Source organism: Engystomops pustulosus, chromosome 7, assembly GCF_040894005.1.
Source record: "Engystomops pustulosus chromosome 7, aEngPut4.maternal, whole genome shotgun sequence".
Lineage (NCBI taxonomy): Eukaryota > Metazoa > Chordata > Amphibia > Anura > Leptodactylidae > Engystomops > Engystomops pustulosus.
The window spans coordinates 21,588,313-21,615,094 of NC_092417.1; the positions used below are offsets into that span (position 1 = coordinate 21,588,313).

General features: G+C 42.7%; 1 protein-coding gene and 1 long non-coding RNA gene across 2 annotated transcripts in view; one reads left to right on the forward strand and one right to left on the reverse strand.

The window, feature by feature from the left end:
* Positions 1-2,202: 2,202 nt before the first annotated feature.
* On the reverse strand, positions 2,203-25,344 carry LOC140069399 (NACHT, LRR and PYD domains-containing protein 3-like). The gene is made up of 11 exons (XM_072115067.1): positions 25,186-25,344; positions 24,835-25,101; positions 24,673-24,725; positions 12,065-12,228; positions 11,808-11,982; positions 11,138-11,203; positions 8,345-10,043; positions 7,804-7,974; positions 7,454-7,624; positions 7,175-7,345; positions 2,203-7,065 (listed from the first exon to the last, which is right to left on the reverse strand). Exons 3-11 carry the CDS (start codon positions 24,713-24,715, stop codon positions 6,945-6,947), a joined length of 2,781 nt encoding a protein of 926 aa, XP_071971168.1. The 5' UTR covers positions 24,716-24,725; positions 24,835-25,101; positions 25,186-25,344; the 3' UTR covers positions 2,203-6,944.
* The window catches only part of LOC140069400 (uncharacterized), a 38,421-nt gene continuing 18,832 nt past the window's right edge, over positions 7,194-26,782 (forward strand). The window contains exons 1-2 of the long non-coding RNA XR_011848786.1: positions 7,194-7,281; positions 7,825-7,889. This is a non-coding gene — a long non-coding RNA (uncharacterized lncRNA). The remainder of the gene's footprint in view (positions 7,282-7,824; positions 7,890-26,782) is intronic.

Genomic DNA, 26,782 nt, shown 5'->3' on the forward strand with positions numbered 1-26,782 from the left:
CATGTTATGCTATATACATATAATACTGTACAATGTGCAGAATAATATGTATATAATGGTGAACATCCTCCATTCTTTAGTGTCAGGTCAGATGACGGGGCCCCCTGACACTGTGGGCCCCATATAGGCTGCTATGGCTGCTACCATTGTAATTACACCCCTGGTTTATTAATCTCTTTACACATGATCCAGTGGTGAGTTCCTATGATTTTCTTGTTCCCTTTTCATGTTTAGACATTGGGATATGTATTTGGAGATCTGGCGGATGGTTGAATTACACTATTTCCGCTTTGTTAAGAGACGGATGCTGATTCATATGTCCGTTTATAATATACTGATGTATTTATAAATATATACGATCATGTATGACTTTTTGCTTATTGACCTGTATAGACACATGCCACATATGGTATGGTTTCATATATGTGTATATATATATATGTGTAAATTTTTCCTATCGCTATGTGTTATACTAACACCAATTTACTATTGGCTATTATGGACATTTTTCTTTACCTCTTCATGGTATTAACTTTATTTACTAGCATTATTGTATTCGCTGTGTAGTTTTTGACAAAGGCCCGATTTGGCTCGAAACATCCATTGTACACTGCTTGCCTTCATAAAGAATTACATTATTTACAATACGCAGTGCATAGCCCTTTATTTTGAAGATTGTATTTGGGGTTGGATCCCAGGCTAAATACACAATTGAGAAGTGTGAACCATCTATATAACAGACAATGGAGAGGTAGGACAGCAATCTATCTTAGAGTGTAGATCGATTTGTGGTGGTGCCCGCGGCCAAAGTTTCTGATGCCGGAAACCAGGAGTCAGCAATCTTGAAGGAGGGAGCCACAGCACCAAAGGTCAAAATTCAAAAGGATTTATTTACAAGTGCATCCAAACGTGATAAGCGCGACGTTTCGATTCGCAATGAATCTTTATCAAGCATGATAATGTGGACAATCCTTGAGATTACTGTTAGCAAAACCTAACCTTGTATCCTCAAACACACTGGTTTCTAATATTGCATTAACTTATTGGTAATGTTTAGTGGTTATTATGTTTTAGAATTAAATTCTGCTGTTCTGCTTGGTCCACACCTATATCCTGACAAGGTATTTGTGTGTCTGAGTTGTACTGATCACACGCCCTAGTGTTTGGAATTTGCATTTTCTTCGCTGTGGATATGTCCTGACCAGATGTCTTACATACATGCACCAACTAGTGTTGATTTTGTGTATATTCAGTCTACTTGCTGGATACATATATATACATATATATATCCACCTTAAAATCTTACGTTTGCAAGAAATGTGTCTCAAATGTGTGAAATATAAAGATGAAAACACCCGTAAATTGCTGTTAAAACCTGAGAAAGTTAGGTGCCAACTGCTGGGGCTGCGGAAATGTAATAATCATTTGTGAATACAAGAGAGACCTCGTTTCTCCCAAACAATTTGTTTTAACCTATCTTCGGCATCATTTTCTGGGTGCCGCAGCAGATGGGTACCGCAATGGGCACGTCTTGCATGCCTATTTCTGACAGTTTATTTTTGCTGATAGAAAATATATGGATCCGGCCTAGATTCCTATAAAATGGTTTGATACTGTAGGTAAGATGAGTAATTATGCTGATGAGGAATTCTGCTTATAATAGTTACCCCAAATATATCTAAAACTATGAGTAAATGTAGTTATATTAGGGACTATGGCAGGATTTGTCTTAGCTGTTTTCCTGTTTTCATCGCTATATACAGATAACGTTGTATGGCTCACATATGCCCCCTACTGCTCTCAGCTGTAGGTTTATCCTCATCTGAAATCTTACAAAAATAGGCCACCTAGTGTTGATTTTGAGAATAAAAAAGGATGTAGAAAAAGTAATACTGCCATCTGGTTGTAGCTTTTTGTCTAGACTCAAATGTGGGGGATTATTTTATCACCTGTGCCAGAGGGCATTGCTGGCGGATTTTCGCTGAAAAAACTGTCTAAAGACCTTCTGGAACATTTATAAGGTTTTTAGACAATTTATTTCACTTTTCCCTCTCGTCCGACAAAGGGGCATGGCCTCGAGGAAGTAACGTGGTCCTATGTGAAATTGTTCATGCATCCAAAAAAAAAAGGAATTTAAGACCAACTGAATTCAGGTCTAAAAGTATACTTGACAGTATTCCCACGAAGACAAGTTTCTAACATGTACTCAGTATAACAAAATAACACATTCTCTAATTCACTGTTATTAACAAAAATACAGCATTTCACAAATATAATTCCAACCTGTCTCTATCAGTCCTGGTGTATACAATTTTAGTTGCCCCTGGACACGACCCTGTGACACAGAAATTCAAGATGGCTTCTCCAAACCTGAGTTTCTCTCTCTCTTCGCTCCCTACACTCTAGTCCCGCCTCTGCAGTACTGGACAGAGTTTTCTCACACTGATACAGACACTGACTTCCTGCCGACAGCAGCTTGAGGAGAACTACAAGCTACTGACAGATAAGTTATTTATCTGGGGATGGGGAGGAAGACACAGCAGATCTAATGTGCTGTGGAATAGCAGAGATGTAGCATAGCTGACTGTGTCATTGTGTGCAATAGGCATCTAATGGTTCTCATGATCTCTGATCTGTCTCATCTCTCTTTCTATGTGTCAGAAACTAGTAAAATGTTCAGAAGGTAAATGAAAGTTTATATACACCTGCACCCTAATAATATAAGCACATTGTCAGCTCACAACATTTCATAGCAAAGAGGGATTATGAAGTGTCTGATCAGAGAGGCCCCGCCCACACCCTGGAATATTACACTGACCATCACTGAGTGATAGGAGCTAAAACAGCAATAAAACGGCGTAAAATTGTAAAGTAAGTGGTCAAAAATGATCTTTATGTGTAAACATCACCAGGGAGATTTGAGAATTTTCTTTGATGGGAAAACCCCTTTAAACTGCATCAGAATCCAAGCCGCACTCCTGCTGCCACCCCAGGCTTGGACTGTTTCCTCCTACATCCCTGCTATCCCTGGCTTCCACCACGGGCCTAGTTGCACCCGTGGACTGACCTGGTGGCACCCCGCCTCAGCTAGACCATCCCGCCTTGCGCCGGGCTCTGGTGAAGACCAAGTGCCACTTAGACTCTGGTCCCGGGTGTCGGCTAGTACCACCTTCATCTCCGCCGTGGTCCAGAGGGTCCACTGGTCCACAGACTCCTCCTTCCGGACTTTTCCCACAGAGGATCTAGTTCTGTTGTCTGTGTACCGTGACAGTAAGATCCGGCCATGGATCCCGCCATGATCAGAGACTCTGCCAAGGATTCTCATCAGTTGCTGGCTGATCTTTCCGGGGTAGTTGCCCAGCAGTCCCGGCAGCTCATTTTTCGTGAAGAACAACTAGGCAGAGTTGCCTCCATGCTTCATCAGCTGCTTGACTCCCAGCAACTTCGAGGTCGGCTTTTACATCCGTCTCGCTTGACTCTGGCTTTCCAGAAGCCGCTCCAGTCTCCGACTTTTCCAGAAGCCATTTCAGTGTCAACCCCTGGAGGAACTGTTATAATAATTTTTGAATATTAGAATCACCTAGTTTCTCACAACCAATTTTGCTGGATACATCCTTTGTATTTTTAATTACTTTATTTCCAGTAGGAGGGTACCGCAATGGGCACGTCTTGCATGCCCACTTTTGCAAATTTAATATTTAGTAAATATATATTCCGTAGTTTACTTTTTTAAAGTTGTTATACTATGGGATTTATAATAATAATATACAGACTTTATGTAGGAAAGGATCTTTTACAACTGTAAACTGCATCCTATGAGTTGCCAAGAAAATCCCAATTGTTGGGAAACATAGCACTTGTAATTTTAGGTTTCTGTAGGTAAGATGAGTGATTCAGATTAACTCAATTGAAAGGTCTAGAGAGCAACAAAAGAGAAAATGTATAAGTGCTTCTAGCACTTGGACATCATAGGCCCCAATGATCCCTATGTACACAATAAACATGCCCATAGAAATGTACTGTCAGACAGAAGGCAAGGAGTATTCTTTTGGTCTCTAGCTGGTCAAGCTCAGCAGGAAACACAGGATAAAATACATAGGTTTCACTATCCCCTTGGATACTAACGACTTGGCCATTTTTTGTTCTTATTTTTCATTCTTCACTTACTACTTCACCACTTACAAAAATCTTGTCCTTTATGCATTGGGTTGCTACATTCATGGGGATTCCATGATCATGTGGAAATTTAAGCTTTATTGTGTTTTAATACATTTAAAAAAAATAAAAGCTTCTGTAGTGTCGTGAATGTCACGTCTGCATCTGCTGTCTCATCTGTCAGTGCTGGTAGGATTAGGAAACACTGGGGCACATTTACTTACCCGGTCCTGTCGTGATCCCCGATCAGGATGGTCCGATGAAGATGAAGTCCAGCGCGATTCAAAAAGATTGTGCGTCCGATATCCTGCATCTGTTGCTTCCCAGCTCAGGTCTGCTTGAGTTCACCTTCTTCCTGGTGTATGTTAGTGAATTGTCTTGTGACACAATTTAAATGTTAAATCCCGCACTCAGTCCGAATCCGTTGGATCGTCCGGTGGCCACGGCCCCCATTTCTGTTGCATGAAAGCCAGCGCCGATGCGCCAAAATCAGATCACGTGCGCCACAATCCCCTATTAAATGCGGCGCAAAATGGTAATCGTCGGAATATGCCACTCTCCTCACTGATTCTGTCTTGCAAGAGTTAACACTGTGGATCTGTAATTCCTTGCTCCTTCCACCTGTGGCAGGGCCTTGGTTACCTATAAGTGTCCTGTTTAGCTTTGACTCCTTGCTGGTCACACTGCTATCTTGCTGTGTCACTAGCTTCTCTTGTATTCTCTAGTTCTGGTTTCTGATTTTTTGCCTGTGTCTCAACTTCTCTATTTGGATTGTGATTTGGTTATTGTTTTTCCCCGCTGTTGCCGACCCGGATTGTATACCTCGCCTTATTGTGTGTGTTTGTCTTTATTGTTACGTGTTCACACCTTACCCAGGGAGGGAAAGCCACCCAGTTATTGGCCTCCGTTTAGGGGGGACCCAATAAGTAGGTAGGGGGTCTCAGTGCCAGAGCTCACTGTCCTTGTTTTTGTCCTGCCATTATAGTGAGGTGTCATTTATTGAGGGAAAAGCTGCCGTTTTGGAGACTATATGACCTTTTGATCACTTTTTATAAAATTATTTTATATTTAGCAAAATGGCGAAAATGTGGCATTGTTTGGATCGTTGGTCCTTGATAACGTCACCAGGAGCGACAACCAAAACCAATATGGCGACTCCCTCATGACTGCTGTCAAAAGCTTTGCCCCTGAAGTATGCTAGCTTACGGGTGTTACCAGTGCGTGTTTGCTGCAATACGCAGAAAAAAATAGCTTGGTTGGAGAGGGATCAACTCGTGGGCCCTCTACATGCTCCCGTAACAGACATGTAATATACTAATACGTCACACGTCATTGAGGAGCTATTTCATCCTGCTGACTGCTGTAAGAAAAGGTGTCCATTTGACGGATGAGCAAGAATATATTGATGGAGGGGCTGCATATGACGACATATCCCATATATTTACGTATAGGTTAGGAATTCTTCTGCTGTATACTTGTAACATCAGGAAAAAACAAGATGTGGACCCAAACCTTTGCTCCAGCACAAACCAGAAGCGCTTTCAAAAGCTGCAGAAACAGGAAATATATAACCAGGCATCTTCACACCTAAAAAGGGAAACCTCACAGGAACATTCCTTCTTTTGGTCAGCACACTGTCCAAAGGTGCAACAGGGTGAAAGCCCCGGATTTTATAAGACCTGGAAGAACCAACAAGTTTCTTGAAATAAGCAAAGGAAGGCTTAGGATTTCTAAGGATGAGAAGGGCCACAATAAACCTGAATGCTTACTGTCAGAGGAACACTGGAGTAGTGAAGCACCTTCACTGTGTGGATATTGTACTTTTATCAACCAAAGTGTTAGGCTGCATTTACACGAATACATGCCCGCCCGGCTACGGTGACCCCCCCTCTCCATAGAGATGCACAGGGGACACGGAGAAAGATAGGACATGTATTGCCCCGTAGGCCATTGCCGTCTATGGGGAATGAATGTACGGCTACAAGCTTGCAGCCATACATATGTCCCCCATACGTTTGTGTGAATTTGACATTTGGGTCTGAAAGGAACAAAGATCTACATGACTTGGATCTAACAGTTAGCCATGAGCTCACCTGTTGGCCTACCTCTCCTTGTTTCTATTCTACGATCACATGCACCTTAAATCCCAATGTGTTGTCCCTGACCTCAGCTTAGGGTATAGACTGGTAGGATTGACCCGCTAGGTACAGTGACCCTAGAGACAGCTACATCAACATTAAGACCACCACATATGAGGGACAGACACACCATCACTAATACCACCACTTTAACACTTTGTAGGCGGCAGACAAAGGACCATCAACAAGTGTCAGTGGTAGAGCAGAGAGCATAGTTTATAGTAGGGCTCAAATGTTGAGCTGCACGGAGTAAGTTTAACCAACAAACTGAGGGCCCCTACAACACCCCCTTTACACTTCCATGAAATTTGGAGAATAGTAGTGGGAGTTGGTAGGCCGCACCAAAATTCCAGCTTGGTCAAGGTTTGGTCTGACACAGTGTTCGCATATAACGTAAGTCTATGGAGGCTGTGAGACAGTTGAAGGCCAAAATAAACAGTTGTCTGAATGTAGAATAAAACAAAATCATGAAACGCCAGTATTAAAAGTAGCCAAATGACTTTGAGTAACCTGTGAAGTGCAGTGACTCCTTTGTAGATGAAGAATTCCTTGCACTCTGGGACACATTGGGCACCTATTTAACTCAGAATACAGGGAATCCATGCACAGTAGACTCATAATCATTGAATGTCCTACTGTCCAGTTATCAACTCATGACAGACAGGAATTCACCTTCTCCCCTGATCCGTAATATAACTTCATTTTTGGTTTGCGTGTTTCCAGCTTTTGTAATTCTTCCTCCTCCTCTTCAGTAAATCCATTGTCCCCCATGCTGGAACATAAAACGACCTCAGGTTAGACAGTAAATTGATCAGTCTGTAGAAGAATCTATACAATATTGTCTTGTCTCCCACACGTGTCCATCCATCTCTTATACTCACCGTATTTCTTGTATCCTGCAGGCCGGATCGGAGAGAGCTTCCACCAAGTCACTGAGGCGAGGACCAGACAGACGGTTATTATACAGGTAAAGGGTCTTCAGGGAGAGGTTAGTCTTTACCACAGAGGCCAACTGGGTGCAGGAAGCGTTTGGTAGATCATTACCATCCAAACTGTAAAAATAAGAGATGAGATTTGGGTGATCATTACTGTTGGATATCTGGCTGTAGTCGGTAGCCTACTGAAGTCTACTCACTAATGCCCTGGTCTATTATACTCACTATAATGTCTCTATCCTGGAGACTGGACTTGACAGAGCATCCATCAAGTCACTAAGGTAAGGACCAGCCAGACGGTTATTAGACAGCTCTAGAATCTTCAGGGAGGGAGTATTCCTTATTCCGGATGCCAAGTGTGTGCAGGACACGTCTTGTAGATAACAAGAAGACAAACTAAGAAAAAAGATGAGATATGGATGACATATATGGATGACATGGCGGCAGACAGTATCACACATGATAGGATTATATACACGCCCAGACAAAAGTTAAACTAATAGTGTGGAACATAAAATATCCATATACACCCTGTATACCACGTGTCGTCTCGTGTACACATCCCTTATACTTACAATAATGCCTCTATCCTGCAGGCTGGACTGGACAGGGCTTCCATCAAGTCTCGGAAGTGAGGTCCAGAGAGGCGGTTGTCTGACAGGTCAAGTATCTTCAAGGAGGGGTTATTCCTTAATACAGACGCCAAATGGATGCAGGAAGTTTCTTGTAGATCATTAGCAGAAAAACTGTAAGAATAAGAAGAAATTTGGGTGGACACATAAAATCAAGACCATTATTACCCTCTCAGGTGAAGTCAAACAACACGATTTACGTTAAGAACAAGGTAAATGGTAACAATGGAACCCAAGTGGACAGTAAGTCATTTCAGAGACAGGAAAAACCCAACTTGCTATGCTATACTATACCATGTGATGTTTTGAACTACTTGTATTCCTTGAGATCAGACATTATGGACTCAAGAGTCTTACACTGTGTATCCATGTGGGGAGACTTTTTTGAAAGATGCATCATAATTTGAGGGGTGGACTGATATAAATATGTGTTTGGGACCTCAAATACATCTGTTTAATACCACAGAGAGTAAGATGTATTTACCTCAGATAATTCAGGTTATGTAATGCTGGTGCAAGTCTTTCTAACCCTTCCAGACCTGAAGAACATCCAGTTAGATCTAGATCCTCTATATACGTGCAGGTCTCCATGATGAACGCTAGCACTGTGCAGTCTACAGCCGACATGTGAACTCCAGAAAGGTCTATCCTTACATATGATTGTAATGATTCTTGCACTAGAACCTTGTTCCGGGTTTCAAAAAGGTAAAAGAATATTCGGAGTAGATGTTGTTTCTTGTCTTTGCCTTTTTTTGGGCCTTGTTCTTCTAGAATGAGGTTCTTCAGCCAAGTGATGACTTCCCTGGAGGCCTGATCTGCTTGTTTGTCCAGGTATTCAGTTAGTATTGACCTGGTGGAGGCGTCTGATAGACCACACAGGAAACGGAGGAATATCTCACATCGTCCATCAGGATAGGACATGGCTCTAGTTAATGATTTCTGTAATTTCTCAGGAGAATATTCAGCATAATACACAAAGGCAGAGAAGAATTCCTGGACAGTGAGATGTAAGAAGGAAAAGGTCACAGGTTCCGCAGATTCTATCAAAAAACTTGATAAGAGTTTTGACTTATTGTCCAAAAAGAAAGTATTCAGATCTCGATGATCAAAAATAACCCTGTGATTCATGACTCCATGTTCTGCCAACCATCCGATGGACTGCAGGAGCTTCTGGGCGCCACTTTTCTCCAGGCTGTGATTGGACAGGATGTTGGCGACAAATATGGCAAAGAGCTGGGTCACGGTTTTGGGTAATAATGAGACCTGCTGATCATTACTCGTTGGTTGGAAGCTTTTAGATAATACTGTACAGATGATCCAGCAGTAGGACGGGAGGTAACAGAACGTGTACAATGTGTCATTCTGCTTCACATACGTAAAAGCTTTTTCTGCCAGTTCAAGATTAGGGAAGAAATTTTCAAAGTAAGTCTGTCGTTGTTTTGGAAAAAATCCAATGATTTCTACAATTCGATGGAAAACCTTACAATCTATTGATGCCAGTCTGGTCGGGCGACTGGTCATAAGTACAGAACAGCCATTAAGAAGAGACTTTCTCACCAAACTAACCACAATCTGACCACAATTTTTAGGCTCTTTAGGATCTGAGCACAAGTGGTGGGATGTGAAGTCCATTGTATGATTGCTTTCATCTAATCCATCAAATATAAAGAGAAGTTTCTCAGGGTCTTGTAAGATGTTCCCAAGCTCCTTCCACAGATATGGATATTGACCGAGGATCATGGTCTCCAGACTTGCCTTATCCAGTCTATTGAGTTCCCGAAATTTAAAGAAAAAGACAAAGGAGAATCTTTGATAGAGATCTCCCTTCACCCAGTCATAGACAAACTTCTGCATCAGCGTGGTCTTCCCTATACCGGGCACTCCGCTCACCATCACCATATGTGGTACAAGTCTGGATTCATGGCACCAGCGGAAAATCTTGTCAGGAGAAATGTGTTGGAATTCGTTTTTATTTTTCTTTAAACATTCGTCATGTTTTAGCCCGGTCTTTATGAGTTCATTCTCATAGCGTTCCCTAAAGTGATCAGTGGAGAATATGATGAGGTTCACATAACGTGTGCAGAAGGAAAAGCTGAGTTCCTCGTGGTTACATCGTGGAGGATTGTTCTCTAGAAGTTCATGAGTGATTTCATATAAGTGTTTCTTGTGATGGCTCTGGATGTCTATAGAAAAAAAAACATAAAATAAGTTTGAATATTAAACGTTGGATGAATAAATGTATAGTCAAGCAACAAACGGAAAGAAGGCCCATCCCGAGTTATAATTATGAGCACCTTAGATAGTTTCCACTTTAGTTCCATTGGGCAAATATCAGAATAAGATCTGTGGTCCTCCTGGCTCTTGAGGTATATGCAGTAATTTTAAGGAGATCTACCACCAGGATAAAAGACTGTATGCAAATGAGCCTGAGGGGCTCCAGGCTCTATTAACACTTATGGAACCTGGATTCCCTCAGGCTCATTTGGATACAGTCCTTCATCCTGGTGGAAGATGCCCTACAATAATGACTAAAGTGTCTCCCACCAAGCATAATAGGCTTTCCCTATAGGAAGGTGTCTGAGCAATATTGGATCCTAGACCATTAGTTCTACACAAAGGGGATCTGTTTTGTTATCCTTGACAGGCATAACATCACATGAGAGAGATGCCAATTATCCCATTGTGGGAAGAAAACATCCTTCCAGACCCCAATATGACAGAATGAACTCCTGAAGTTTTGATCTGCATTTATGTCCTATAGAGCTTTAGTGATGACCCTGGCTTCAGCTAACCTTGAATTTCTTCTGCTAGCTTTGACCTTTGGCTTGTACCTTGAAAATTCAAAACCTTTGCTTGTCCCAGACCTTTGCTTGTCCCAGACCGTACTCTGCTTTGCCCCCTTTGCACTGATCTCCCATCACCTACACAGGAACTCCTCCAAGAAGTAACTACCGTGTGACCTTGTTGCAGTAAAATCCAAATCCATATACAATATTTAGATGGAACTGGGGGTAGATATCAGGATTATATCTTAACAGGATCTTCAGCAATGATTATTGGTGATCTGTGACATCTGTGGGACATCCGTGGCACCTTAGATCAGCTAACAAATCTATCACAATTTCCCCATGAATATGTCCATGGTTATATGTCCAAGAGATGTCCACAAGCTTTTATTCCACAACGTGGAAGCCCACGCACGGCTGTAGTAATGACGTACAAAACTGCTTCATATCAATAAAAGTCTCAATGAGCCTTCAATACAATGTGCACCTACTTTTCAGTTCTGGGAGAAGTTGGTGTCCATCTTGATCCAGGAGGATTTGCTCCACTAGGATGTCACCTAATAAGAAATGACAGATTTGTAGGGGTTTGTAGGGGTCCTGTGCAAGACGCCACTGGAACCAAGGAGCCTCAGCCTATGGAGTACAGTCGCAACATGGAATCCGGACTAAGCGCAGTTCTATATTCAAACCATTTGGGGCCATAGGGTGAGCAGATATACAGTCCATATACTCCAATTTCTTTACGTGATATCATATCCATCATATTACCCTTCTACGGCCCCTATTCACATTCATTCTTCACATTCTTGTATATTGCAAGCTTGATGAATTTTAATACTATGGGATATTATAATCAGGCTATAATTAGGCTTTTCTCCTCCATACAAGCCACACAGCACAGGACCTCTGCTGCCCATGTCACATGGGCTGAGACAGGGCCTCTTCTTCTCAGTTCTATCCACATGGTCCTCACGTAACAGGTCCTCTACATATACTCTTCACTGATGAGCCCTGTTGACTTAGAGAGGGTAAGTGATGGTGTGTGGCACATGGAGGAGCTTTCCCTTTCACCTGAGAAAAATGCCCTCCACTATACAAACATCTACACCCCTGGACGAATGTGGAACCGATGCAGAATATGAATCTTATACAAGATATTACCTCTCTGATGGAGCTCCTCCAGCACAGCTTTCAGTCCTTGAGTACATTGATACTTCTGTAAGACATGAAGACTGACCCACAACGCCGTCACAGCTTGTCTTCCTCTCTGGAAAATATCTTCTAGTAAATTTCTGATCAATGTTTTTTTATCGTTTTCTGTACCCGGCTTGAATTTCTAGAGCAGATAAAAAATTTTACTATGACACGAGAACACACTGGGCTTGTACTGTACATAACTACAGATCATCTCCTCTCACCTCAAGATCTGGGATATTTCGGGAGGTCAGCTCATGCAGGAGTGAAGGAAGACTCAACTTTCGGATGATGTAGAGCAGATCGTCTTGGAAATATTCATACGTCATCCTCAGGACATGATGTTCATACTGACAAAGCCGCTGGTAAAACCTCTTGGTGTCGCCATCTACCCAATAAAGAAGATACCAACATAAGGTTTTCCAGAACATAACAGCGTTTTATATACATTATTCCTGTCCCGGATCATTTTAGAAGGGTCTGCAGCCCCCTGTGACCAGAAAAGCAGACAGTCTGACTTTTAGAATGACAGGTGCTGGCTGGAAAGTTGTTTACCACTTTACAGCCTTTCTTCCTTAAAATGGCATATTATGGGGACTCAATGTTGTTCTATGGGAGAATGATTTGTAATTGATTGGGCTGAAATAGAAGGTATATAAAGAGAACAGTCCCAGTCCCTAGTGTCTTGTAGTTAGGGATCAGAGCTAGGAGGAGAAGACTGCCAGTCTAGCTAAACAAGCAGAAGAAAAAGCTTAGATGGGGATAAAATGCCATTGACCAGGGTACCAGCCTTCTGAGAAAGAGAGGGACAGCTAGTCCAGGCCTTTCCTGACATAGAGGATATTTCAGAAGTCAACCCTTTGATTTCCTTATATTAATTTGTACCTAAATTTAGTAAAGAAGGTAACTGTTCACTGCAGACCCTAACACTTCAGACTTATTCCCCAAAGTAGTGCACCAAGCCTTACCATCCGGAGAGAAGCAACAGGTGGTACACCTTGACGATGCCTGGCTGACCCGATGGGGCTCACAATCTAATCAACCTATGTTTTGTAGTGTGGGAAGAAACCAGAAGACTCGGAGGAAAGCCACACAGCATAGTGCTGGGGCTACCCCTAACCACTGCACATAAACTATTGTATACAATGAATCACTGTAATGGAAGGATATTGTTGAAATAGAACAGATGCAAATATGAGCGATCAGAATTCAGGTATAGTCTGATTACTTTTTTAGGGCACAGTGTGGGGCATTTTTTCTAGTAGGCTGTATCTTGACATGGTTATTTTTAGGGTTTCAGTGTGGGGATGTCCTACAAGGAAGATGGAGAAGATGAGAAGCTGTCATGGAGATCTGGATCCAGTCACATATTTCAGTTTATGAAAAGTTGCAGCCAACCCAAGCCTCAACCCATTTTCCATCTCATTTGGGTATTTGATCGCCAGGGTACATTTTACTGTTTTGATTTTTCCATTAACAAAACTGCGTGAGAGCTTAGTTTTGTGAGAAGGTACCATTTACACAAAAATATGTTACATAGTGTAGTAATAATAGATATGGCCTGTACAGATACAACAAATATGTGTTTAGAGTTCTTTTATATCAATTTTTGGGAACACAGGTCACAAGTTATTTTTGATAAATATGTGATGTTTTTGAGTTCTTTTTACTTTTCTTTGTGATTGTTTTAAATATTGTATTTAGTTGTATTGTGTGACAAGGGTTGGTAGGCAACTTACACGGGCCTACGTCAGTCAATGACTAATAGATATAGAAAAAGCGCAAACAACATGTGTAGAGTAGCTAATGAACAAAGAATAACTTTATTGAAATTATTTGGACAAAGGACAAACATCAACAAGACAAGACTATTATAAAATCATTTAAAAGGGAATGCACCCTAGTGCACCCATATATACAAAATCCACTGGTGCCCGGCACCTGATAATGTCGGGTTAAACCAGACCTAGGCCTCACAAAACCATCCCACCAAAACAATGAAAGTAGACGCCGAGCATGCGTCTGTGAGTGAAAAAGATGTGAGCAAAATAGCTGTCAGACAGTCCAGCCCGAGGGTATATAATGATGAGAGCACAAAAGTGCAAATAAATCCTCTGTGCTGGAAAGGCTGAAATGCAGAGACAAACTCACTGAACGCCGGTCTTGGCTGTGATATTTACCGGGGGATGTGGAGGTGTGGACCTAGGATAAATCGCCCCACGCGTTCCGCCGCGTATCGCGGCTTCCTCAGGGGTGCCTTGCTGACAAAGTACCCAAACCTATATACCTGTGCTGGATGCAGTAGATGGGCGGCCGGTGTGTGTCGTGACCGCGCCGGAATCCGCGTCACCGGAAACAGGGAGGAGCCCACCGCGGCACGGCGTCACTTCCGCTGACGCGGCAGACCGACCGCGCACGCGCGCCTCCCGTCTCCAGGCAACGACAGGGACGCCAGTGAGTATGTGCTGGGTAAACAATAATAAATGTGAACGGGATGTAAGAAACAGGGAAAATTGCAGCCGATTAGTGAAAGTGGGTGTATCCAAGAATCTTAAGCTCAGAAAATACTGTACACGGCTAAAAGATGATAAACATAAATATAAACATAAAGTGCAAGAGTGCATATATGCAATAAGCAAAGTGCATGTGCCTAGGAGATGAACAATCAAAATTTATCCCAGCTGAATCTACATGATCAAAGAGCACCACCACACTCAGACCAGCACATATCCCTGCATGGGCCCATGCACATTCATCCAACACTCATACCAAAACATGCAAGCAAGCATGATACTCAAATCAAAGAATATTTCATGATAATTGCATCACAGGGCTGAACAGGTTAAACAATGGTGTGGTAAAAATGAGTACAAAAAAATTTTTTTGGGGATACTTAGTTTGTCACAGTGGCCAAACATATTATAGATGGAGGACTTGTATATGGTCCAGATACACCAGGGGGTAGGACCAAGAACGTGGGAGGCGAATGTCGGTCTCCGCGAAGTAATCCTGAGTTGTGCAGACAGCGTACAGATCTTGAGGGCCCGGAGTGGATGAGATCCAAGAGGGCTTTTTGTAAAATCAAATTATGTACCTAAAGGTAATGGAGCAATGCAGGGTTAGAGTAGAACCAAAAATAATACCAAAAACTAATAATAATGATGAGCCGGGAGGTGGCAAAGCAGCCAGAAAAAGGGAAAGAACAGGATAGAGGGAAAGGAGAGAAAGAGAGGAAGGACATAAAAAGGAGAGAACAGAGGAAAGGGAGCAGTGAGTGGAAGATAGCGAGGAGGTAACCTCGAATGTATGTGAAGGCCTTGATTGGAGTGAATATTGATCACCATGAGTGAGGCCCCTCAGAATGGCCCGGTGCGCTGTGTGACCGGGTTGCGGTGATAGTGAACCAGGTGCCTGCTGGAGAGTGAGGGTGGCAGGATGCCACCTGAATAATAAAGGGGTGCGTGACAAGTGGTGCAGGGGATGTGCTAGGGAAAGTGAAGTGCGCGTGCATGTATGAGGAGGGGGTCACAAAGGCAGAGGGTGGCCCGAAGTGCAAAGCAGTTGTGCGGTGTAGTGAGGAACAAAAATCGGTGACAGGCAGTGCTAGGTGCTGGTGAGGCCGCGGTATGGGCAGGAAAGGGGACGAGCAAGAAACAACGCACAAGGAGGGGGGGGGAAGGGGAGGGGAGAGGCCCAGAATGGGCAGGCTGCCAGGAAATGTGGATACCTACTTTTTGTAGAAACCGGAGAAGAGCATATCTTCGTTCATCCCCAAAGGAGCCAATGTTTTCAGTTCGAATATCCATTTGGCTTCAAGTCGGAGCAGGGCCGGGGTTGGGTCTCCTCCCCTTATATTGGATTGCACTCTGTCGAGGCCAATAACTCTTAGGCTGGAAGGGTCACCTCTATGTACACTGAGAAAATGTTTGGCGACTGTGGATAATTGTTTCCCATCCTTGAGATCCCGTTCCGCGTTGTTAATCGTGGAGATGTGTTTCTGCACTCTTTTGCGTACCTCCTGGCCCGTTTGTCCCACATACATCTTGGGGCAGGAACATATGAGGCCATAGATGACACACCGTGTCCGACAGTTGACATATGCTCGGAGTTTAATAGTCCTAGAGTCAGATGGATTCTGAATGTTGTCACCTCTTAGGATCAGGGGACAAACCGTGCAGTCTCCACACGGATATGTGCCAAGAAGTCGTTGACCATGTCCAATTGCCCTCTTGGGTCGTTGGAAGTGACTTCTGGTTAAACTGTCATGCAAATTTTTGGCTCGTCTAGCAACCATCTTCGGTACAGGGGGAATATGAATGTCCAGTCTGGGATGAACGAAGATATGCTCTTCTCCGGTTTCTACAAAAAGTAGGTATCCACATTTCCTGGCAGCCTGCCCATTCTGGGCCTCTCCCCTCCCCTTCCCCCCCCCCTCCTTGTGCGTTGTTTCTTGCTCGTCCCCTTTCCTGCCCATACCGCGGCCTCACCAGCACCTAGCACTGCCTGTCACCGATTTTTGTTCCTCACTACACCGCACAACTGCTTTGCACTTCGGGCCACCCTCTGCCTTTGTGACCCCCTCCTCATACATGCACGCGCACTTCACTTTCCCTAGCACATCCCCTGCACCACTTGTCACGCACCCCTTTATTATTCAGGTGGCATCCTGCCACCCTCACTCTCCAGCAGGCACCTGGTTCACTATCACCGCAACCCGGTCACACAGCGCACCGGGCCATTCTGAGGGGCCTCACTCATGGTGATCAATATTTACTCTAATCAAGGCCTTCACATACATTCGAGGTTACCTCCTCGCTATCTTCCACTCACTGCTCCCTTTCCTCTGTTCTCTCCTTTTTATGTCCTTCCTCTCTTTCTCTCCTTTCCCTCTATCCTGTTCTTTCCCTTTTTCTGGCTGCTTTGCCACCTCCCGGCTCATCATTATTATTAGTTTTTGGTATTATTTTTGGTTCTACTCTAACCCTGCATTGCTCCATTACCTTTAGGTACATAATTTGATTTTACAAAAAGCCCTCTTGGATCTCATCCACTCCGGGCCCTCAAGATCTGTACGCTGTCTGCACAACTCAGGATTACTTCGCGGAGACCGACATTCGCCTCCCACGTTCTTGGTCCTACCCCCTGGTGTATCTGGACCATATACAAGTCCTCCATCTATAATATGTTTGGCCACTGTGACAAACTAAGTATCCCCAAAAAAATTTTTTTGTACTCATTTTTACCACACCATTGTTTAACCTGTTCAGCCCTGTGATGCAATTATCATGAAATATTCTTTGATTTGAGTATCATGCTTGCTTGCATGTTTTGGTATGAGTGTTGGATGAATGTGCATGGGCCCATGCAGGGATATGTGCTGGTCTGAGTGTGGTGGTGCTCTTTGATCATGTAGATTCAGCTGGGATAAATTTTGATTGTTCATCTCCTAGGCACATGCACTTTGCTTATTGCATATATGCACTCTTGCACTTTATGTTTATATTTATGTTTATCATCTTTTAGCCGTGTACAGTATTTTCTGAGCTTAAGATTCTTGGATACACCCACTTTCACTAATCGGCTGCAATTTTCCCTGTTTCTTACATCCCGTTCACATTTATTATTGTTTACCCAGCACATACTCACTGGCGTCCCTGTCGTTGCCTGGAGACGGGAGGCGCGCGTGCGCGGTCGGTCTGCCGCGTCAGCGGAAGTGACGCCGTGCCGCGGTGGGCTCCTCCCTGTTTCCGGTGACGCGGATTCCGGCGCGGTCACGACACACACCGGCCGCCCATCTACTGCATCCAGCACAGGTATATAGGTTTGGGTACTTTGTCAGCAAGGCACCCCTGAGGAAGCCGCGATACGCGGCGGAACGCGTGGGGCGATTTATCCTAGGTCCACACCTCCACATCCCCCGGTAAATATCACAGCCAAGACCGGCGTTCAGTGAGTTTGTCTCTGCATTTCAGCCTTTCCAGCACAGAGGATTTATTTGCACTTTTGTGCTCTCATCATTATATACCCTCGGGCTGGACTGTCTGACAGCTATTTTGCTCACATCTTTTTCACTCACAGACGCATGCTCGGCGTCTACTTTCATTGTTTTGGTGGGATGGTTTTGTGAGGCCTAGGTCTGGTTTAACCCGACATTATCAGGTGCCGGGCACCAGTGGATTTTGTATATATGGGTGCACTAGGGTGCATTCCCTTTTAAATGATTTTATAATAGTCTTGTCTTGTTGATGTTTGTCCTTTGTCCAAATAATTTCAATAAAGTTATTCCTTGTTCATTAGCTACTCTACACATGTTGTTTGCGCTTTTTCTATGTTTCCATTTTTAGCATGTGTGTAGCCCACTCATTGGGTTTTATTCCATAGCACGGATCCCAATTCTGCATAATGACTAATAGATAAGCCATGATGCCATTATTGTGCCCCCAATTACCATAGTGACCCATCTACACCATGCAATCGCATTACTATTGGTCGCATCATCCAGCGGGTTAGACGGATCACTGTTGAGACTGCGCCTGTGCAATTTTTTGTCACATACATGAACATGGGGAAGCACCAAAACCACACGTACACCTCGGGTGTTATGATGCACCAAGGGTTTAAAGGGATTGTCTACTTTACTAAAACTTTTAATAGTCACACGTTACAACAATATTTGGCAATAGTCTACCACAAAGATTTATAGCCAATTGTGTGGTTTACCCAAAAAAATGTAACTTATTACCATAGTGTGAATAAGATATACGGCGGCCTCTACAATAATCGAGCGCATTGCAGATGCTACATCATTAGTGACGTACAATCCGCCATCTGCAATTATGGAAATCGTCAGTGAAGTATTGCAGGGTGGGGTCGGTGATATGCAATGCAGGGACCCTGATGGCTTGGTTATTGTCACTGGCGATTTCAGCCATGTGGATGGGAGTAAGATTCTACCTAGGTTTTCCGAATATGTCCTGAATCCTACAAGAGGAAGGAAGGTGATAGACCTTTTGTTTGCAAATGTAAAAGATGCTTATCGCCAGGTAACCTTACCACCTTTGGGCAGATCTGACCACAATGTAACTCTGCTACATCCTAAGTACTGTCCGGCGAGATATAGACTATCGTTCGTACTCAACAGGTTGTGGACAGAGGAGGTAGAATGCAAACTACAATCCTGTTTTGAAGTAACTGATTGGGACCTGTTTTTGAGTCTAAGAGGGATGTCAATGTGTGGGTGGACACAGACGGGCTTATTTACTAAGGTCCGCGGACGCACATTCGTTGGACTTTCTGACTTTTTCGGGATTTGCACCGCTATGACAGGTATTTAACAGGGGGTTGTGACGCACGCAATCAGATTGTGGTGCTTTCTTGCGACAGAAATCAGGGGGCAGGCCATCGGACGATCCGACTGATTTGGACTGAGCGCGGGATTTAACTTTCAAATTGTGTCGCAAGATCAAGCACTTACATGCACCAGGAAGAAGAAGGTGAACTCTGGCGGACCTGAGTGGGGAAGCAACACATGCAGGATATCGGGCACATGATCTTAGTGACTCCCTGCACAGCGCATTATACACAGATAATGCACTTTCTGTGAACTCCAGCGGCCGGGTAAGTAAATGTGCCCTAGTAACTGATTCTATATTTTAAACATGTGTACATAGGTGAGGGCATTTAAAACATAACTTTTAATGTTGCGGTTAAAAGAAAAAAACACCAAAGTGAACCATCACATAAAGATATAAACCAGAGAAAAGGCTGACCAAAGTCAATTGGTTGGTTTCTCTGTGAGGTACAGCAACCATCCACGTTTGATGCAAACACAAACAGCATAGAGTATATGAACTCTGATAGCCTAATAGTACGTTTTGCCAACCTGTAAAGGAAAAAGTGGATCCTTACGCAAACACATACAGCATCAAAACTATAGACTCTGGATGGGGAAATGTATCAATAAATACTTCAGGTAAAAATAGAAAAATTGGTCAGATCTCACCCATCCCGAGGTAGGACAAGACGAGGGTTGTAGGTGATGGGTCTCAGGCACATCGTGGTAAGGAATAGATGGATGCGCTGCCTCTAGTCGGCCCTCTACTCCACTCGCCCTAGTTTCCCAGGTATAGCTCCCGTCCTCACAAGGACAGTCCCAGGTGTTCCCTAATCATAGACTTGCCCTAGTAAGCCCTATGGGTGCTATATTCAAAAAGCGTTCCCGACGCGTTTCCAGTGCCACAAACAGTGGAACTTTCCTCAGTGGAATAATGCCAGTTTTTTCGTCCTGCTGCAGGGAAACCGACAGTGGTCAGCAAACATGGATTGGCATTGGCCTAGTCCATTGCTGTAGCCTATGCTGTTTGTGTTTGCATCAAACGTGGATGATTGCTGTACCTCACAGAGAAACCAACCAATTGACTTTGGTCAGCCTTTTCTCTGGTTTATATTTTTATGTGATGGTTCACTTTGGTGTTTTTTTCTTTTAACCGCAACATTAAAAGTTATGTTTTAACCCCTTAACGCTCTGCGCCGTAGCTCTACGGCGCAGAGGTATAAGGGATGTATGAAGAGGGCTCACGGGCTGAGTCCTCTTCATACAGAGGTGGGGGTTTTTGCATTTTGCACAAAACCCCCACCGCTAATAACCGCGGTCGGTGCTTGCACCGCGGCTATTAACCCTCTAAACGCCGCCTGCAAAGTCGCGGGCGGCGTCTAAAAGATGGCGGCGCGTGGGCGCCGCCATCTTTTTTTCGATCGCCACGCCCCCGAACGTCATCGGGGGGCGGCGATCGGTTACCATGGTAGCCTCTGGTCTTCTTTTGACACGAGGCTACATGGCTTATGCAGGTTCGTTACAATGAGCCAGTGGCTCATTGTAATGTATGACCTGCAAAAATGCCATATATTGCAATACTGTAGTATTGCAGTATATGGTAGGAGCGATCTGACCATCTAGGGTTAATGTACCCTAGATGGTCTAAAAAATAGTGAAAAAAAAAAGAAAAAAAAAAGTTTAAAATATAAAAAAAATTAATAAAATATTAAAAGTTCAAATCACCCCCCTTTCCCTAGAACGGATATAAAACATAACAAACAGTAAAAATCACAGACATATTAGGTATCGCCGCGTCCCAAAATGCCCGATCTATCAAAATGTAAAAACGGTTACGGCCGGCGGTGACCTCCGAGGCGGGAAATGGCGCCCAAATGTCCGAAATGCGACTTTTACACCTTTTTACATAACATAAAAAATGAAATAAAAAATGATCAAAATGTCGCACAGACCTCAAAATGGTAGCAATGAAAACGTCGCCTCATTTTGCAAAAAATGACCCCTCACACATTTCCGTGCGCCAAAGTATGAAAAAGTTATTAGCGTCAGAAGATGGCAAAAAAATTTTTTTCTTTTTTGTACACATTCGTTTAATTTTTGAAAATGTATTAAAACACAATAAAACCTATATAAATTTGGTATCACCGCGATCGCACCGAACCAAAGAATAAAGTAGGCGTGTTATTTGGAGCGAAGAGTGAAAGTCGTAAAAACTGAGCCCACAAGAACGTGAACGGTTTTTTTTCAATTTTTCCACATTTGGAATTTTTTTTCAGCTTCGCAGTACATGGCATGTTAAAATAAATAACATTACGGGAAAGTAAAATTTGTTACGCACAAAATAAGCCCTCACACAGGTCTGTACACGTAAAAATGAAAAAGTTACGGATTTTTGAAGTTGGAGAGCGAGAAATTAGCCGAAAAACCCTGCGTCCTTAAGGGGTTAAATGCCCTCACCTATGTACACATGTTTATGATTGGGATGGTGAATCGAGTGGCCTTTTTGACTGCAGCTTGCGATATAGCAAATTAGGCTCGTATCTAGATTCTATATTTTATGTGTAGGATTTATAGTGCCGGTCAAGAATATTAAAGTTTACCCAAATTCAAAGCCATCTGTCACGAAGGAGTTAAGAGAACTCCTAAGGTGAAAGTATAAAGCTTTCTGTTTAGGAGGAGGTCAAGGATAAGATAAGGGAGTGCAAAAAAAAGATATAGGGAAAAATTGGAACAAAAACTAGCAGGCGATCAGGCGAGTGATGTGTGGAAAGGTATGAAACTCATTACTGGATTACAGACGAAGAAGGTTTTAAATAGGTTTTCTAACAGGTTCACCAGTGAAGATGAGGGCCGAGAGGGTGACAATATTGAACGTTTTAGTTGGTCCCCTGATATAGGGGATAAAGAGTCCAGGGAATTAGTACAGGAGACAGGTCTTCATATTACTGATGAGGATGTGTGTAGGGAATTAAGTAAATTAAATGTTAAAAAATCTGCGGACCGGATGGCATTAGTGCTAAAGTTTTGCTTGTGCTCGAGGGAACTTAGTCCAGTGTCCTGTAAATTATTCAACAAAAGCCTGACCACCGGAGAGGTGCCTACACTCTGGAAAGCATCCAGCATAGTGCCCATTGGGAAAGTTAAAGCCCCTAGAGAACCTAACGATTTTAGGCCAATTGTTCTTACTCCAATAATAATGAAGGTGTTTGAGTGTTTCATCTTACAGCATCTGCCCGGTGTTGTGCTGCCATATCTTGATCCCCTTCAATTTGCTTACCAACCTACATTGGAAGTGGATGATGCACTTTTACATCTGCATTACAGGGTCTACTGTCATCACGGTGGTCAGGATACTTTTTTTAAATTTTGGAAGCGCATTTAACAGAATCATTCCAGAACAACTATGCCATAAACTGAGGGGTATGGTGGTAGGACCTACTCTAATACAGTGGATCTTTGATTACCTAATAGCAAGACCCCAAAGGGTGCAAATTGGTTCTATCATTGGAGTAACATTGGAGCCCTACAGGGGGTGGTATTAGCTCCCTTCCTGTTCACCATTTACACCACAGATTTTCAGAAGAACGGAAGTGACTGCTTAATACACAAGTATTCGGATGACTCTGCAATTATTGGGTGCATAAAACAGGGAGATCTGGAGGAGTATAGCTCGACCATAGATTAATTTATGACTTGGTGTGGAGCGAATGGACTAGAATTAAATTTAACAAAAATGAAAGAAATGGTGATAAACTTTATGAGAACTAGAAAGGGGGAGCGTGAATCCTTTCTGATTAGGGATGTTGAGGTGGAGCAGGTCTCCACCTATAAATATTTGGGAGTGTACCCTGATGGGATATCAACTCAGAGAAGGTATATAAGAAGGCATCTGGCAGACTCTTCTTCCTCAGATCATTTAAGGCAGTGGTGGCGAACCTATGGCACGGGTGCCAGAGGCGGCACTCCGAGCTCTTTTTGTGGGCACCCGACCATCGCCCCAGCACACCAGACAGGACTCAAAGAATCTTCCTGCAGTTCCAAGCAACTTAGAAGATGCTGCTTTCAGTCATATTTTGATACTTGCTTCGCTATTTGGGACTGTAGGAAGAGGAAGAATGAATAGGAAGGTCCAAATTATCTTTGGGGGACCTCCTGCTGGCCCCACGATTCTCTGTACACAGAGGGACACTGGAAAGAAGCTACGGTAATATGATGCAAATTTTCCATCTTTCTACTGTGTTGCTGTCCTCATGAGGCCAATATGATTGTTGAAGAACAGGGAGCAGTGAATTACTGCTTAAATTTTTGGTTGGCACCTCGCGATAAATAAGGGGGGTTTTGGGTTGCTTTTTGGGCACTCGGCCACTAAAAGGTTGGCCATCACTGATTTAAGGTGTTTGATGTCCAGCGTAGGAGGCTGATTGGATTTTATCGATCTGTAGTTGTGAGTGCACTTTATAACGCTGTGGTCTGTTGTGAGCATTGCAGACGCCAACAGATTTTTTAAAAAAAAGTAAGGGTCAATTGTGGGTGCTCCGTTGGAAACTGGGAGACAGTTCTGTGATCTAGAATGTTGACCAAATTGTATTCGATTTCAAGCAATAAATCCAGCCCACTGCGCACTATTCTGAATGGGGGGGTTCAGCACTTTTAGCGACTGAAATGTAGGACTAATAGATTTAAATTCTCTTTTATCCCTTTTGTGATTGGACGAGCCAACACGATGGGAGCTGCTGATTGATAGATTTTTAATTGTGATAAATGTTCTTTTTTACTTATTTATATTTGTACATCTATGTGTATGTATCGATTTATGGGGATAATAAAGCTATTATTCTATTCTATTATCTCAGGGCAACACATTTTGGGACATGTATCACTCCTATTGCTTTCTTTTCTTTTCTTTTTTTTTTTTGGTGCAACTTTTTGTGAGACTTTTCGCGGTTTGAGACTTTTTAGGTGCAGAGATACCTAAGATAGCTGCCTCCGGGATTTTATGCAGTAGCCATATTTATCCTTGTAGCCCTGATGTTTGTACAACTTGTGAGACGTTTGGGCTCTGAAATTGTCCCATTCCTGCACCTAATAAGTCCCAAAACAGATCATACTAGATCCAGGCCTACTTTTGGGAGCTACTATTTGGGACTAAAAAGACGCACACCACAAAATGTCGCCAAAGTGAGACTAAACAGGAAACTCATCACATGTATCACATAAGGGTAAAACATAAGATACATTGTAATGATTATGTAGCCAACTTGAGGAAACATGAAAAAGTGGCAGCCGAAAAACTATGATACATGCGCCCCAATGACTTGTATGTACAGATGGTGAGAGGAAAAGGAAACCCAGCAGACACTGCACCCCTACAGCTATGAGTGCACGGTATGGCGGTAATATCCTGCTCACTGCTCCATATACATGTAATGACCCAAACAGGAAAACAGCCATATCATAGTATCAACATTGTAAGAACAAAGGAAGATGAGGAACACTCACCGTCATCCTGAGTTATTACACTCATTTCTGAGCCTTGATCCATGATGAGATCCCTGTACGATGAGATAAAAACATACAAAAATTTAGGAGAAAAACAGTATAAGGGGTGCGCAGTTTACCAGGGAGAAGGTGTAAGATCAGAGCTGTGACAATAGAATTAACCTGCTGTTTGCAGCATTAAGAAATCCCCTGCAGCGCTCGCCCCTCCAGCTCTTGTGGGTGGAACATCTGTGAAGTGAAAGTAAGAATCCTGTGATGTATCACATCCTGACTCCACAAAGGGATGTGACGGCTTCAGCCACCAAATTCCCAGGAATTCAGACAGAGGTTCCTCTCTATGAACTACAATGGTAAAATTCCCCCATTTCCAGTAGTAAATATATCCGCAGACTTGTTACACTATAACAACACGTCATCCATATACCACATCTGTGGAGGAGAAAGGAGAGAATGATGGAGTCTTATACAATGTATCCCATCAAACAGGAAGAAAAGGGTTAAATAGAAACTCACGGATCTTATTTCCTCACTGTTAGCTTCTTGTAGTGTGAGGCCGCCCCTCTGTGACCCAGCTATCGAAAATATCTCTTCCCCTCTGTGTCCTCTAGTGCAGGCACAGCCAGGGGCGTAACCAGCAGAGGCTGGGCCCCATAGCAGACCTTTGAATGGGGCCCCCTTCTCTTCCGAATACATATTTATACACACACATTTACACAAGTGCAATCATTTTTATACATGTGTCTACACATTCATACATTTATTCACACAAGTATATGCACATCATATACACACATACAGTAGATACACATCAAATTTACAACATATACACAGATATACAGCATATATACACACATCCAGTATATAAATCATACACACAGATATACAGCATATATACACACACACTCATCCAGTATATACAGCACATACACACACATCTAGTATATACAGCATACACACACATCCAGTATATACAACATACATACAGATATACAGCATATACACACACACATCCAGTATATACAACATACACACACATATACAGCATATATACACACATCCAGTATATAAATCATACACACAGATATACAGCATATATACACACACACTCATCCAGTATATACAGCACATACACACACATCTAGTATATACAGCATACACACACATCCAGTATATACAACATACATACAGATATACAGCATATACACACACACACATCCAGTATATACAACATACACACACATATACAGCATATATACACACACCCAGTATATACAGCACACACATACAGATATACAGCATATATACACACATCCAGTATACACAGGATACACACACATATATACACACACATCCAATATATACACAACATACACACATATATACACACACATCCAATATATACACAGCATACACACATATATACTCACACATCCAATATATACACAGCATACACACATATATACTCACACATCCAATATATACACAGCATACACACATATATACACACACATCCAATATATACACAGCATACACACATATATACACACACATCCAATATATACACAGCATACACACATATATACACAGCATACACACATATATACACACACATCCAATATATACACAGCATACACACATATATACACACACATCCAATATATACACAGCATACACACATATATACACACACATCCAATATATACACAGCATACACACATATATACACACACATCCAATATATACACAACATACACACGTATATACACACACATCCAATATATACACAGCATACACACATATATACACACACATCCAATATATACACAGCATACACACATATATACACACACATCCAATATATACACAGCATACACACATATATACACACATCCAATATATACACAGCATACACACATATATACACACATCCAATATATACACAGCATACACACATATATACACACACATCCAATATATACACAGCATACACACATATATACACACACATGCAATATATACACAGCATACACACATATATACACACACATCCAATATATACACAGCATACACACATATATACACACACATCCAATATATACACAGCATACAC

Excerpts from the sequence above, each read along its gene's own strand:
- LOC140069399 (XM_072115067.1), bottom strand. The coding sequence starts at position 24,715 with ATGGATCAAGGCTCAGAAATGAGTGTAATAACTCAGGATGACG. Across the intron at positions 12,229-24,672 it reads TGTAATAACTCAGGATGACG|ATGGCGACACCAAGAGGTTT; the intron begins GTGAGTGTTCCT and ends TTTATTGGGTAG. Across the intron at positions 7,625-7,803 it reads TGCAGGATAGAGGCATTATT|TTTGTCTTCTTGTTATCTAC; the intron begins GTAAGTATAAGG and ends CTTTTTTCTTAG.